The 16,606-nt window shown below is 40.5% G+C and overlaps 1 protein-coding gene across 1 annotated transcript in view; it reads right to left on the reverse strand.

Annotated features, from left to right (window-relative positions):
• Window positions 1-210: 210 nt before the first annotated feature.
• Window positions 211-16,606, reverse strand: part of dnah6 (dynein, axonemal, heavy chain 6) — a 105,387-nt gene continuing 88,991 nt past the window's right edge. Inside the window, exons 69-78 of the mRNA XM_051704715.1 lie at window positions 13,587-13,725; window positions 10,698-10,817; window positions 9,688-9,809; window positions 8,496-8,625; window positions 8,232-8,359; window positions 7,906-8,091; window positions 7,636-7,708; window positions 7,391-7,542; window positions 632-854; window positions 211-421 (exon numbers count right to left, since the gene is read on the reverse strand). Of these exons, the coding sequence (XP_051560675.1) occupies window positions 318-421; window positions 632-854; window positions 7,391-7,542; window positions 7,636-7,708; window positions 7,906-8,091; window positions 8,232-8,359; window positions 8,496-8,625; window positions 9,688-9,809; window positions 10,698-10,817; window positions 13,587-13,725 (1,377 nt within the window). The 3' untranslated portion in view covers window positions 211-317. The remainder of the gene's footprint in view (window positions 422-631; window positions 855-7,390; window positions 7,543-7,635; window positions 7,709-7,905; window positions 8,092-8,231; window positions 8,360-8,495; window positions 8,626-9,687; window positions 9,810-10,697; window positions 10,818-13,586; window positions 13,726-16,606) is intronic.

A 16,606-nucleotide genomic window follows, 5' to 3' on the forward strand; every position in this document is an offset into this window, starting at 1 on the left:
CCAGTTGTTCACGTAATCTTAGTGCCATTATTCTGTGACTTCATTCAGAACCTGTGCTCTGTTTTAATATGTACAAATAATGCATAAACACTGGGGATATGTCATATTTGTTAGAAAATATAGCTATAAAACAATGATTAAACAATTTAAAGAGTTTCAGACGAGTCAATGTATTTTACTGAAGAATTTGCTTTTTAATTATGGCTTTTTGTTTATTGTGAACAATATGCAAGAGGCATGTTCAGTGTACTTTTTGTTTCACTTACAGCTGATTTTTATATCACTTAGGAAAAGTAAAGCATATCCTGCAGCTGTGCTCACTCATTGAGTTGGCAAAGTAGTGCAGAGGCTTTTGAGATCCAGTAGTCACTGGGCCGGTTGGATGGCAACATCACAGTTACCACAAAATTTGTAGAGTGTCCTAATAGACAGATAAAAAATAGAATTAAATGGATGCAAATAAATGAAAAACATGACGGTCCAACATGTTACAAATTTGAGAGGTAAATTTCAAAACTGATAAAGAACATTAACTGTTACTGTTGAACTGTCAAGTAAATGCTGTGTAAATATGTCTTTCTAGAGAACTGATGGTAAATATGTAAAACTTCACACAAGGGGCGAAAATGACCTGTAGTAGACAGAGTTCCAGCTCGAGCGGAGGTCTTGTACAGTGGTGCCTGGTAGAGGGCGGGTTCAGGAACATAGTTTTGCTGAGGTTCAAAATGCACCACGGGCAGCATGGGGTTCATCACCCTTGACAACGCATCTTCAATAACCATGTTTGTGTCATCCCAGCGACAAGCATCCATGAACATTCCATGAACCAACACCCCGTCTTCTATAGTGGGAAGCTATAGAAAAAGACAACACAGTATGGACTCCATTCATGATTTACGATTTAATTTAGGGGTCATATGCTGAGAACTAAAATTTTCTTGATTGTTTGATATAAAACAGTTCAATATACAGCACTATGAAAACATACTTAAAGTTTTAGAGCTCAATGCCAAAAAACAAATAAAAAACATTTATTGAATTCGCTGGATTTCGCTGGATGTGAGAAATCCACACTTACACGTCAACAACGCATATTCAAAGTCCACCAACTTGGCCTGCCGATAAGCAATAATTAGGAGGGAAAAGGATATTGTTAATAAACACCAAACAATATGAGTAAAATGCAGGAAAGTCTGTCAAACTATGTGCTGCAAATTCTGCATAGCTTTCTACAGAAGGATCCCAACGTTAGAAATGAGTTACCACTTGTTGGAAACAATTGTATTTTTAACAAGGTACCTGATCATGTCAATGTTACCTAAAACTTTGTGGCAAATTTTAGCGCAGAAGTGTTTTGTGAACCAGCTACAATGTACTGCAGACTTTGCAAAGATGCTGTTGGTGAAGGACGGGGCACTGTAAACGAGAACACGCTGTAATTTATTTCACATGTACACCAAGATGGCGCCATGGATGGCAGCCTCGGTGTGGAGCTTTTGTTGTTTTTGTATGTTTGTCCTGTATTTAGTAATTTTTTTCTAATCAGCTTTACCAGGGACGAACTGCTGAACATTCGGCAGCACATACCAGACAATCTTTTCCCGGTTTTGGACTATTTGGACGTTTTGCTGAACATTTTAGTCAGAGGCGCAGCAGTGTTGTTTAAGCAGGCTATGAGATGCAGGCGAGGGAAGTGAGCCGGCACGCTGGTCAAGCTCCATCAGTGAGGCTTTCGAACAGTGCTGCCGAGTATTCATCTAATGAATCTCTGCTCTCTCCCTAACAAAATGGACGAACTACATCTCCTCACCCGTACAAACAAGGACTTTTCAAACTTGCTTCAGAGAAACCTGACTGAGTGAAGCCATTCCGGACAGCGCATTACATCTGCAGGGCTTTCAGCTGTTCAGAGCGGATCGCATCGCGGAGTTAATGGGGAAAACGAGAGGCGGTGGAACATGCTTTTACATCAATGAAAGTTGGTGTACAGATGTAACAACGTTAAAGAAGATGTGCTGACCTAATTTGGAAGTGCTCTTTATCAACTGTAAGCCTTTCTACTCTTTCCTCATTTATTCTGGTGAGTGTTTATATTCCTCCACACGCGTGCGTGAACGCAGCGCTGCAACAGCTGGCTGATCAGGTCACAGACATGGAACAATACCCGGACTCACTTATTATTATTCTTGGAGATTTTAACAAAGCCAGCCTCACCCATGAACTGCCAAAATACAGACAGCACATTACATGCCCCACCAGAGACAGAAATACACTGGATCATTGCTATACAACAATAAAGGGTGCATATCGCTCTGTCCATAGAGCAGCTTTGAGACACTCTGATCTCTGTCTGGTTCATCTTCTTCCAACCTACAGGCAGAAACTAAAATCAGCTAAACCTGTAGTAAAGACTGTAAAGAAATAGACCAATGAAGCAGAGATGGAACTACAAACCTGCTTTGACTACACAGATTGGAGTTTATTTGAGGCTGCAGAAACCAATCAGGACGAGCTCATAGATACTGTGACATCATATATCAGTTTCTGTGAGGATATGTGCATTCCTACTAGGGCTCATTTAACATACAGTCATGGGAAAAATAAAGTACACCCTCCTTGAATTCTATGATTTTACGTATCAAGACATAATAAAAATCATCTGGCCCTTAGCAGGTCTTAAAATTAGGTAAATACAACCTCAGATGAACAACAACACATGACATATTGATTGTGTCATGATTTATTTAACAAAAATAAAGCCAAAATGTAGAATCCATGTGTGAAAAATTAAGTACATCCAAAGGAATTAAGAGGCTAAGTAGTAGCCAGGTTCTGCTAATCAAATGCTCTTGATTAACTGATCATCAGCAAGTGTGACCACCTCTATAAAAGCTGAAGTTTTAACAGTTTGCTGGTCTGGAGCATTCAGGTGTATGTTAACACAATGCCAAGGAGGAAAGACATCAGCAATGATCTTAGAGAAGCAATTGTTGCTGCCCATCAATCTGGGAAGGGTTATAAGGCCATTTCCAAACAATTTAAAGTCCATCATTCTACAGTGAGAAAGATTATTCACAAGTGAAAAACATTCAAGACAGTTGCCAATCTTTCCAGGAGTGGATGTCCCAGCAAATTCACCCCAAGGTCAGACCGTGCAGTGCACAGAGAAATTGCAAAAAACCCAAGAGCTACATCTCAGACTCTACAGGCCTCAGCTAGCATGTTAAATGTTAAATTTCATGACAGTACAATTAGAAAAAGACTGAAGAAGTATGGTTTGTTTGGAAGGGTTGCCAGGAGAAAGCCTCTTCTCTTTAAAACAAACATGGCAGCATGGCTTAGGTTTGAAAAGTTGCATCTGAACAAACCACAAGACTTCTGGAACAATGTCCTTTGGACAGACGACACCAAAGTGGAAATTTTTGGCCATAATGCACAGCACCACGTTTGGCGAAAACCAAACACAGCATATCAGCAAAAACACCTCATACCAACTGTCAAGCACGGTGGTGGAGGGGTGATGATTTGGGCTTGTTTTGCTGCCACAGGACCTGGGCACCTTGCAGTCTTTGGGTTGACCATGAACTCTGTATACCAAAGTATTCTAGAGTCAAATGTGAGGCCATCTGTCTGACAGCTAAAGCTTTGCCGAAATTGGGTCATGCAACAGGCCAATGATCCAAAGCACACCAGCAAATCTACAACAGAATGGCTGAAAAAGAAAAGAATCAAGGTGTTGCAATGACCCAGTCAAAGTCCAGACCTCAACCCGATTGAAATGCTGTGGTGGGACCTTAAGAGAGCTGTGCATAAACATATGCCCACAAACCTCAAAGAACTGAAGCAACGTTGTAAAGAAAAGTGGGCCAAAATTCCTCCACAACGATGTGAGAGACTGATAAAGTCATACAGAAAACGATTACTTGAAGTTATTGCTGAAAAAGGTCATTCTACAAGCTATTGAATCATAAGTTGTACTTGGTTTTTCACACATGGCTTTTCTATTTTGGCTTTATATTTGTTCCGGAAACAAAAGACAAGGAAAGCACAGCCCCAGATAGTATTTTACCCACTTGTCTAAAATCCTGTGCTGACCAACTAGCCCCCATCTTCACACAGATCTTCAACAGATCACTGGAGCAGTGTGAAGTTTCCTGCTGCTTCAAAAACTCCACCATCATTCCTGTCCCAAAGAAACCCAAAATCACAGGACTTAATGACTACAGACCCGTCGCTCTGATGTCTGTGGTCATGAAGTCATTTGAGAGACTGGTGTTGGCCCACCTGAAGGACATCACTGGACCCTTTCTAGATCCCCTTCAATTTGCTTATCGAGCAAACAGGTCTGTGGATGATGCAGTCAACATGGGATTGCATCATATCCTGCAACATCTGGATAGACCAAGGACATATGCAAGGATCCTTTTTGTGGAATTCAGTTCGGCTTTCAACACCATCATCCCAGCTATTCTCCGGACTAAATTACATAAATTCTCTGTTTCCATGTCTATCTGTCAGTGGATCACCAGCTTTCTGACAGACAGGTAGCAGCTAGTGAGACTGGGGGAATTCACTTCCAGCACCTGTACGATCAGCACTGGTGCCACCCAGGGATATGTGCTCTCCCCACTACTCTTCTCCCTGTATACCAATGACTGCACTGCCAAGGATCCTCTGTCAAGCTCCTGAAGTTTGCAGACAACACTACTGTCATTGGCCTCATCCAAGATGACAATGAATCTGCATACAAAAGGGAGGTTGAACAGCTGGTTCACTGGTGCAGTCAAAACAACCTGGAGCTGAACACACTCAGTGGAGATGATAGTGGACTTTAGTGAACACCCCAGCATCAACGCCTCTCACCATTCTGAACAGCACTGTGGCAGCAGTGGAGTCATTCAGGTTCCTGGGCTCTACCATTTCACAGGACCTGAAGTGGGAGACCCATATTGACTCCACTGTGAAAAAGGCCCAGCAGAGGTTGTACTTCCTTCGCCAGCTGAGGAAGTTCAACCTGCCACAGGCACTGCTGATACAGTTCTACTCAGCAGTCATTGAGTCTGTCCTCTGCACTTCTATAACTGTCTGGTTTGGTTCAGCTACGAAATCGGACATCAGAAGACAACAAAGGACAGTTTGGACTGAGTGGATTATTGGTTGCCCCCTGCCTTCCCTTGAAGAACTGTACACTTCCAGAGAGAGGAAAAGGGCTGGAAAAATCACTGTGGACCCCACTCACCCAGCCCACTACCTTTTTGAACTGTTACCTTCTGGACAGTCCTACAGAGTACTGAGAACCAGAACTATCAGGCACAGGAACAGTTTTTTCCCTCAGGCTATCCATCTCATGAACAGTTAAAACTGCCCCATTGAGCAATATTATGTGCAATACACAGCTTAGTCTATTTATATTTATCCAACATACCCTACTTCTTCTGCCATACATTCCCTTGCATCTGTATGTAACAGATTTGTATTTGTACATACGTATATATATAAAACTCAGCAAAAAAAGAAACGTCCTCTCACTTTCAACTGCTTTTATTTTCAGCAAACTTAACATGTGTAAATATTTGTATGAACATAAAAAGATTCAACAACTAAGACATAAACTGAACAAGTTTCACAGACATGTGACTAACAGAAATGGAATAATGTGTCCCTGAACAAAGGGGGGGTCAAAAGTAACAGTCAGTATCTGGTGTGGCCACCAGCTGCATTAAGTACTGCAGTGCACCTCCTCCTCATGGACTTCACCAGATTTGCCAGTTCTTGCTGTGAGATATTACCCCACTCTTCCACCAAGGCACTTGCAAGTTCCTGGACATTTCTGGGGGGAATGGCCCTAGCCCTCACCATCCGATCCAACAGGTCCCAGGCGTGCTCAATGGGATTGAGATCTGGGCTCTTCGCTGGCCATGGCAGAACACTGACATTCCTGTCTTGCAGGAAATCACACATAGAACGAGCATGGCTGGTGCCATTGTCATGCTGGAGGGTCATGTCAGGATGAGCCTGCAGGAAGGGTACCACATGAGGGAGGAGGATGTCTTCCCTGTAACGCACAGCATTGAGATTGCCTGCAATGACAACAAGCTCAGTCCGATGATGCTGTGACACACCGCCCCAGACCATGACAGACCCTCCACCTCCAAATCGATCCCGCTCCAGAGTACAGGCCTCGGTGTAACGCTCATTCCTTTGACAATAAACGCGAGTCCGACCATCACCCCTGGTGAGACAAAACTGCGACTCGTCAGTAAAGAGCACTTTTTGCCAGTCCTGTCTGGTCCAGTGAAGGTGGGTTTGTGCCCATAGGTGACATTGTTGCCGGTGATGTCTGGTAAGGACCTGCCTTACAACAGGCCTACAAGCCCTTAGTCCAGCCTCTCTCAGCCTATTGCAGACAGTCTGAGCACTGATGGAGGGATTTGGCGTTCCTGGTGTAACTCGGGCAGTTGTTGTTGCCATCTTGTACCTGTTCTGCAGGTGTGATATTCGGATGTGCCGATCCTGTGCAGGTGTTGTTACACATGGTCTGCCACTGCGAGGACGATCAGCTGTCCTTCCTGTCTCCCTGTAGCGCTGTCTTAGGCATCTCACAGTACGGACATTGCAATTTATTGCCTTGGCCACATCTACAGTCCTCATGCCTCCATGCAGCATGCCTAAGGCACGTTCACGGAGACGAGCAGGGACCCTGGGCATCTTTCTTTTGGTGTTTTTCAGAGTCAGTAGAAATGTTTCTTTAGCGTCCTAAGTTTTTATAACTGTGACCTTAATTGCCTACTGTCTGTAAGCTGTTAGTGTCTTAACGACCGTTCTACAGGTGCATGTTCATTAACTGTTTATGGTTCATTGAACAAGCATGGAAAACATTGTTTAAACCCTTTACAATAAAGATCTGTAAAGTTATTTGGATTTTTACAAAATTATCTTTAAAATAGAGTGTCCTGAAAAAGGGACGTTTCTTTTTTTGCTGAGTTATATATATATATATATATATATATATATATATATATATATATATATATATATATATAATTATTTATTTTTTGTCTTATCGTGTATTTCTCTATATACTTATATTTTCTATTCACTTTTAATTTTTTTCTATTTTTTTTATTTTATTTTATTATTATTATCTCTGTCTTGTATTGTTTGTGCACTCAAAGCTTCTGTCACCAAGACAAATTCCTTGTATGTGTAAGCATACTTGGCAATAAAGCTCATTCTGATTCTGATGTGAAGGGAACATTTATGTAAGTTTGAAATGTGAAAAAAAAAAGTCAGTTAAAATGTCAATAAAAGCCTGTTTCAGAGAGGGTGGAAAAGGGTCAATGGTACATTAAAATACTAAATTATTAGTGTTCCCTTCATCCAGGCTCACCTCTTTGTCCATGTCAAGTTCTTTCCCTAGGTCGAGGATTTTCAGAGCTTCAGTGACAAGAGACTGGTCTCTGTACACTGGCACCATGTTGAAACGAAAATTCAGCTCATCAATGGGCAGGTTGTACTTGCGTGCGTGATTCTGCAGTGCCCCTAAGAGACAAAAGGAACACTTTATTTACTGTATATATTATTTACTAAATAATATTTAGTAAAATATTACATTTTAATATTCAATATACATACCTGTGAGAAATCCTTGGGGAAAAAAGAAGCCAGAAATCCAGAAAGACTTAGGCTGACCCCTTGTGATCCAACTCTGCTCCAAGACACACACACACACACATTTCAGTTTTATGGAAAAATTAATCGCATACGGGATTAGAACGACATGAGTTTAAGTAAATAGCAATGGTCTTTTCATTTTGGCATGGACTATGCCTTTAAAACAGGGTGTTATGACTGCATTATCTTGCATACATCTTTGTGCTGTGAATATATAAAGATTTACAGTACCTCTACAAAAGCTGTGCGCAGGGTGAGGTCTTTAACCCAGCTGCCAAGAGGTTTAAGGGATGGGTAAGCAGCATTAGACCAGTGATCAGGAACCTGGTTATTCAGGAAACTGTAATAGATCTTCTCCATTTCTTCTGACATCACCACTAGACCTGCTATTGCCTTTTGCAGAGTACATAGTGAAGTCTGTTTGCAGAAAAATGCACACACACACACACACACACACACAAAGCAGGAAGATTAGTAGGCGATCAATAAATAATTAGTCTTTGATTAGCTGCTGTAATTTGTCCTCTGCAGTTTACAATCAAAACTCTCTTGCTTACCTTGAGCACTCGCAACAGGAAGTTAAATCGGTCTACTTCCTGTCCGAGCACAGTGGTCAGAGAATTGACTCTACCGTTGGAGTCTTGCACAAACAGACTCTCCACTGATGCATCCATATCCAACTTCTCTGTTCAGATGCACACACACACACACACACAAGTATACACACAAAAATACAAAAGACAAGCCCACAAGATCGGTTATAAAACCAATGAGGTGACAGTATGCTTTTGAGCAGGGAGCTACTTGTGTTTGACACTAACCAGGGATTCTAGCTAAGATGGAGTCTGCCAGCTCATGGACCAGCTCATCATTACTCTTCCCTCCACCTGCTGCAGAGGAGCGTGGCTGGACCTCCAGAATAGTACAGATCAGCGTCATTGTCTCCTGCCTCTGTTTCAAAGATGGAGAGAGTGTGTGTGTTATATGGCAGTTTGCAGGTGCTCTTTATCCAAAGCTGTGTGGATTTGCTTCAGGACCCAGATTTTACATTGGACATCAAGGGGTGACCATGCATTGATAGGCACAAACTATGATTATCCTTGTTGCAACTGAATCTGTATTCAGTGTAGTTTTACTCATGGTTTTCGAGGATGAGGGCTTATTACAACCTGTCCATGCTGGTATCTACCTAATTTGGCTAGCTTCTACCAACTAATAGTTGAATTGGCATCAAAATACCATAGAGCTTGTTTGGACACACAACCTTTGACATCAACAACACAAGATACAGGAAGCATTTTCTCCTCCCTTTTAAAACTTAATAAGCCTATTGATTTTGGTATTCTAAATATGCATGATTATATGGTTAGTAGCATTTCATTTACTGCATTCAACATTACTTTTTTCCCTGCCGTCCTTGACCCTATAACAATAGACCTGCAAATGATTTTTGGGTTGTGACCCAACATTTGAGAACCAGTGACTTAGAGGTAAATAAAAAGAAAGTGTGAAGTGCTCATTCATTTTGTTTTTAAGGAAATTTACACTTAACGGCACATTGGTGAAAGAGCTTTATGATTTCTGTAACTCCTAGTTCTTTAAAAGGACCTTCTTAGCTTCTGGTGGTGGTGAAACCATGAACCATCACCATTGTGCCCTTGAGCAATGCACTTACTTTATAAGTACCCAGTGGCTCCAGGGGAATTTTTCTTGTAATACTGTATGTGTAATAGTTGTTGTGAATAGATACATCTGATAAATGACTACTTACTTACCTCACCCAATAGTTCCCGGATCGAATACTTGTGAATGATACAAAGTTTTTGAGTGGGAGAGTTAGATAAAAAACCTAACCATATTTGTTATGGCATCTAACTAGTTATAATAATAAACAGAATTTCAAATTCTAAATTACTGAACTCAAACAAATAACTGATCCTACAGAACTGGTGTAAGTTGAGTTTGTTACTCTGTGCAAGTGTACTGTACTGTAGGTGAGGTGAGGCGAGTTACCTGGAATGCCAGGTTGGCGTTTTCATGCATGCCAAAGATCTCTGGATCATCAATCAGAGGCAGATTCTCAATGTGTTGCTTATATTCAGTCAGGCTGTCTGAATCAGGAGCAAAATAAATCCCTGCACAAAGGAAAGAAGTCTGTAAGAATCTAAACAAGTCTCTTAAAACCCCTCAAAACCTTAGGGATACAATAGCAATGTTTAACTGTACATGCTTTGGCTCTAGCGTTTGGTGTTTCAGAATGTGGAGGTGAGGCGTGGTCGAGCGTCCATCTGGGAAGAGAGTAAGCGGTAAGGGTTCGCACCTGAGATGAATTGCTAATAATTACTTGTTTCTGTGTTTGCAGTGAGAGATGGGGGAAATAAAAAGGGGCCAGACCTCAGAGTGTGAAGAGAGAGTGAGTCAGACACCCGAAGCTGTTTGTGTGTTACCTGCTGTCATGGAAGTTACACCGTCGCAAATGTGTTTTTGTTTTGTGTTGAATAAACAGTGACATTCCTGAGTTGGACTCGTTACCCAGAACATCCTTCATTGTTCAGACAAACTAGTCAATTCCCAGCTACACAGCTTAATACAGGTGGCCATGTCCCAAACTCACACCATTGGTTGAGCCAGCAGTTGACATGGAGGGCCCCTCACAGTGCCGCAGTGTTTACACTCTTTGGGGAAGTCAACCTACAGTACTTATACTTACACATAGTTGTCTCTGCATATTAAACTGTTATAGGAGGTAGTATTTTAACATTGTAAAAATACACACTGCATATACCGTATATGCTATGCAATTTGAGAGTCTGAATACTACATTTGGTTTTTGAGGAGGGTTGGTGAATGTGTGTCTATATCAAGCATTATACAACAGTTTGTTCCAGTTAACTTCTTGTTTATAGAACTGTTGTATGAAATAAATAAATTGCAGTCACAAATTGCAGCCATGTTGATATTCAGTACAACTGCACTTTCGCTTGTGTGATATTGCTTAAAAGTATGTATGTGTGTGTGTGTACCTGATTTAGAGTAGGTGTAGCCCTCCTCTAATGTGGCCGGGGAGAAGAAAACCTTAAGGATAGTATGCAAGCACCGCTGATCCCAGGCATCTGTCACCCTGCCTCCATATGTAATCTCACCTACGGAGACAATAAAACAAACACATTTAAACACATTCCATTTTATTGCATCACTGACTGGCAGCTTGCAAAGAATTAATGAGACAGTTTGACACTGAGTGAAGCTTCTTTAATGAGTCTTTCCTAAAGCCTCTCATAACAACATTACAGAAACATTCTTTCATAGTCCCTGCACAACACCAGCTGCACCAAATTTAATAACATATACTGTCAGCAGCTGATGGTCTGTAGAATAAAGCATACTAAAAAGAATGCATAAAAATGAGGTTAAAATAATCTCAGTGATAGTTAATTTTAAGATAATTATATTACAGACATTCCTTAAAGTTAGAAAACATGAAATGTAGACAGTGAAAAATACAGTGCATCCGGAAAGTATTCACAGCGCTTCACTTTTTCCACATTTTGTTATGTTACAGCCTTATTCCAAAATGGATTAAATTAATTGTTTTCCTCACAATTCTACAAACAATACCCCATAATGACAATGTGAAAAAAGTTTGTTTGAAATCTTTGCAAATTTATAAAAAAAAATCACATGTACATAAGTATTCACAGCCTTTGCTCAATACTTTGTTGAAGCACCTTTGGCACCAATTACAGCCCCAAATCTTTTTGAGTATGATGCTACAAGCTTGGCACACCTATTTTTGGGCAGTTTCTCCCATTCTTCTTTGCAGGACCTCTCAAGCTCCATCAGGTTGGATGGGGAGCGTCGGTGCACAGCCATTTTCAGATCTCTCCAGAGATGTTCAGTCGGGTTCAAGTCTGGGCTCTGGCTGGGCCACTCAAGGACATTCACAGCGTTGTCCCGGAGCCACTCCTTTGTTATCTTGGCTGTGTGCTTAGGGTCGTTGTCCTGTTGGAAGATGAACCTTCACCCCAGTCTGAGGTCCAAAGCGCTCTGGAGCAGGTTTTCATCAAGGATGTCTGTACATTGCTGCATTCAACTTTCCCTCGATCCTGACTAGTCTCCCAGTTCCTGCCGCTGAAATACATCCCCACAGCATGATGCTGCCACCACCATGCTTCACTGTAGGGATGGTATTGGCCAGATGATGAGCGGTGCCTGGTTTCCTCCAGACATGACGCTTGCCATTCAGGCCAAAGAGTTCATTCTTTGTTTCATCAGACCAGATAATTTTGTTTCTCATGGTCTGAGAGTCCTTCAGGTGCCTTTTGGCAAACTCCAGGTGGGCTGTCATGTGCCTTTTACTGAGGAGTGGCTTCCATCTGACCACTCTACCATAAAGGCCTGATTGGTGGAGTGCTGCAGAGATGGTTGTTCTTCTGGAAGGTTCTCCTCTCTCCACAGAGAAATGCTGGAGCTCTGTCAGAGTGACCATCGGGTTCTTGGTCACCTCCCTGACTAAGGCCCTTCTCCCCCGATCGCTCAGTTTGGCCGGGCGGCCAGCTCTAGGAAGAGTCCTGGTGGTTCCAAACCTCTTCCATTTACGGATGATGGAGGCCACTGTGCTCATTGGGACCTTCAATGCTGCAGAAATTTTTCTGTACCCTTCCCCAGATCTGTGCCTCGATACAATCCTGTCTCGGAGGTCTACAGACAATTCCTTGGACTTCATGGCTTGGTTTGTGCTCTGACATGCACTGTTAACTGTGAGACCTTATATAGACAGGTGTGTGCCTTTCCAAATCATGTCCAATCAACTGAATTTACCACAGGTGGACTCCAATCAAGTTGTAGAAACATCTCAAGGATGATCAGTGGAAACAGGATGCACCTGAGCTCAATTTTGAGTGTCATGGCAAAGGCTGTGAATACTTATGTGCATGTGATTTTTTTTTTTATTTTTTTTTTAATAAATTTGCAAAGATTTCAAACAAACTTCTTTCACGTTGTCATTATGGGGTATTGTTTGTAGAATTTTGAGGAAAATAATGAATTTAATCCATTTTGGAATAAGGCTGTAACATAACAAAATGTGGAAAAAGTGAAGCGCTGTGAATACTTTCCAGATGCACTGTACAAGGATGTGGAAAGTGCTCTGTCTGTCTATAACCAAAGGCTCCTTATTTGTCATTATAAAAGGTTTGCAATTTTTACAACCCTGTGACCAAAATTTGGGCCAAGTCTAAACACAGTTTAAAACCTTGATTTGTGTCATTTTGTAATTTTCTAGTATTGAAAATTCTAAACAAACATTCTAAACTTCAAAATAAACCTTAAGAAGTAAAAAATAATCCAAATTGATTAATTAAAAATTGATTTAATTGTTGGATACATTCGAGAAGGTACAGGAAAGCAGACCTCTGAGGTCTACTACTACTACATTTAAATACTTTTTATCTAAATAGCTGCTTTGATGCTAGGGCAATTTTTGCTAGGGCTTTGATGCTAGGGCAAGTTTTATAATATGTTTATTTATCATATCTAACCATTCTCACAAGAAAAAAAAAACATGGAATTTGAGCTGCTAATGCTTACGTGTATATAAGGTTTCCATTGTCATAATGGTTTTCATGCCAAGCTAATGAAATGTTCTATAACCTAAACATATTTCTAAATATACAGTAACTCTCACACAAACCTTTTTGCATTATAAAATTTTCATTGAAACATTTATAATGTTTAATAACCCCTTTCAGTGATGGGTAGTTGAGGTGTCCTCACAATGTGGCAAATTATGAGGCCTACACTGTGAAACTATTTTCATCCTCGCCATGTAGGTAAAACCAGCGTACACACACGCACACTCACACACACACACACACACACACACACACAAACAAACACACACACATACACACCTGTGATGTATGTGAGAGCATCCCAGGGTATATGTCCTGTCTGACAGTAGAGGTTTAGGTTGAGAAGAGCACATTCTCTGTCGCTGTCATTGAATTCATAACGGATGTTCCAGCCCAGAGGACCAAATTTCTTTCTCTCCTAAACACAGATGAATGCATACACACAAATACAAAGACAACCACACACAGACACAAAAAGAATTGAAAGAAAAGTGCGGGTCATTCATGAAATACACTTGTAGACCACCCAGGAAAGCAAATTTTCCATGGAAAATGCTGTTTAAAACATCTACAATAAGGTCTGTAGTTAACATTACTTAAAGAGACAAGGGCTGGGTTTCCCGAGGCACTAAGCAGGACATTAGCAGCACTTAAGTAGTACTTGATCTGTAAGGCGCGTTTCCCTGAAGCATCATTATCTAAGTAGTTCGTAAAAACTTTCGTAAATTAACGATTAAATTAAAGAACTTTGAACCTATCTTAAGTCCATTAAGTGCACATTTAACATATCTTTCTGACATCTTTCACAGTTTATCAAAGAAAATGGGACATTTAATAAATTGTATTAATATATTTTGATCATTGGAAAGCTATTGTAAACTATTTCAGAGGATAAAATAGTGTTGAAAAAATCGCTATGAAATAAATAGGCAGTCTCCACAGTCTGCGCATGCAACGGGATAGGTCCAAATTTACAAGACACTCTAATACAGTATAACATTATGTTAGCCTTCTTTGATAAGCATAATTTTAATAGCAACAGAAAAATATGTTCTTATTAAACAGATTATTTAAGAAGACATACATGAGTAATGTGACCATGCAGTCTAAAACGTAAAAAAATATATGCCTAAATAAAAGAGGAGGAGGGCGGGCCGGGCCGTGAGTGCGCAATCAAGGCTAATCAGCCGAGGAGAGGGTTCCCCGGCCTGAGGCAAAGGAGGGAGGAGTGTGACGGAGGAGGGCGGGGCCGGCTAATCAGCCAAGGAGAGGGTTAAGGCTGAGCCGGATGCGGCAGTTCGGGAGAGAGAGAGCCACACGCAGCTGCTGTGTGTGTGTGTGTTTATGCTTTTGTTTTTTAAGTTTTCATTAAAATATTACTTTGATGCTTCGTCCGGTTCCTGCCGCCTCCTTAACCTTGTTACAATGGTTAACAAAGGAGATTAGAGTGAGAGTGTGCAATGAGAGATTCCCTCTCGCTCTCTTCCTCCTCCTCTGTGATTGAGCATTAATACATTTGGAACTCTGTCTTACTAAAGCATCATTATTTCTTTAAATGCTGTAATAGTTCATAAATTTCAGCGCCTTGACAAAGTTACAAATAACTTCCATGTTTGTCAGTATTTCCACATTATTTTCATGTTGAGAAGACTAACTCCTAGACATACGGGCCAAAGTGATCAGCACCAAATTGGACTGGACGGCTCCCGTAACGAAGCACTTAAGTTCTACTTTATAACGAGCGATCTATGTGCTGGTTTGGGAAACAGGCATTACTCCATCGTAAAACAACAAGTGATGTTAGCTAAGTTGTTAGTTATCGGGAAACCCAGCCTATGTCTACACCGACCGCCAACGCACTGCAGCAGCTTCAGGCTGTCTACACAGCATGCGTCAAAGTGAACATTCTACAACGTAAATGACATGCAGCTAATATGGACCAATCAGCTGTGAGTTCAAGGCTAGACGTGAGCAATGGTTAAATGGGGGGAATAACCTGTATCCTACGAGTGAAATCCACATATGTGGAAATAAGAACCACGTTCCCTCAAAAGTTAAAAAAACATGTTAGTTATTTTGAATTTTTTCAACATCAACCCATCTGTGGGTCAGTTCACTTTGTTTTATTTTGATATAACTGTACAATACGGTTCTATTCATTAACATTAGTAAATGCATTCCTATATATTTACTATGCATTTTCACATTGAGCATAAATGTATTCATGCAAAATCGAAAACATTTTGCTTTCAGAGGCTTTATATGGAGTTAGGATGAAAATAAGGTGCATTATTAACTGTTCTGAGACCAGTGCAGACAGACGGCACACTGGAGGTTATTTACTAAATAGGGAGCATGGATGCATCCTATAGCTTTCTATGCAGCTATGTGCATTTACTCCATCTGCAGCCTGAAACTGAACTTTTGGTTGGATTTTTGATGTTTGGAACACTCAACATGTTTGGATTTTTAGATAGATTTTTTGACTCACCAAGCGGGAGTCTGGTGAAACAAAGAAGTTCTAGGGTGAAGGTTCTACCTGTCAATCAACCATTGCACTAAAACAAAATTTTAACTTTGCTGGTTACGTGTGGCTTTAAAAGGAAATAACCGTCTGATCTGAACATTTTAAAAAGCACATACATACAGTACACAGAATGCACAAGTTCACTGAATCTTTTTCAATGTGCCTGATATCAGCAGAAAGTTTGAATCTGAATCTGAAGCTTCATTAATACAGGTATTCCACTGAAATAACTGACAATTCTTCTCAAAAAACGAGAAATGACAGTGAATTTTCGGTTAACCCAATACCTGATGTTAATTGATTGTTTGTGCCCCACCAGAAATAATGAGCCTGAGATGCCACTGATTATGACTGTGTGTAATTTATATTGTAGAACATAACGAACAAGTCTCTTCAAGTAAAGTTAACCAACCTTACTTTTCTAATAAATCGAATATCACTATTCTAAAACCAAATACTGTATAAAAATGAAATGTTCTGCTGGACAATTTTTTAAAAATACGTTTACAAGTTAAAATGTTAATGTTGCATTTAATTTAATGCAACAACTTAAGTAAGAATGAATTTAAGAACGATTTACACAGATATTAGTTATGCTCATGTTTCATGAATGAGAGCCATTACATTTGCAATTCCATTTGGTGTTGACAGTGTCACGGAAATTACACACTTAAGCAAGGCTATCAAATGTACTGTACTGTTTCTCAGTTTTAAATGCTTAGGGACAAAATTACATCAAGATTTTCAATAAATGCACATATTAACAACCATT

The sequence above is a fragment of the Myxocyprinus asiaticus genome, chromosome 8, assembly GCF_019703515.2.
Source record: "Myxocyprinus asiaticus isolate MX2 ecotype Aquarium Trade chromosome 8, UBuf_Myxa_2, whole genome shotgun sequence".
Taxonomy (NCBI): domain Eukaryota; kingdom Metazoa; phylum Chordata; class Actinopteri; order Cypriniformes; family Catostomidae; genus Myxocyprinus; species Myxocyprinus asiaticus.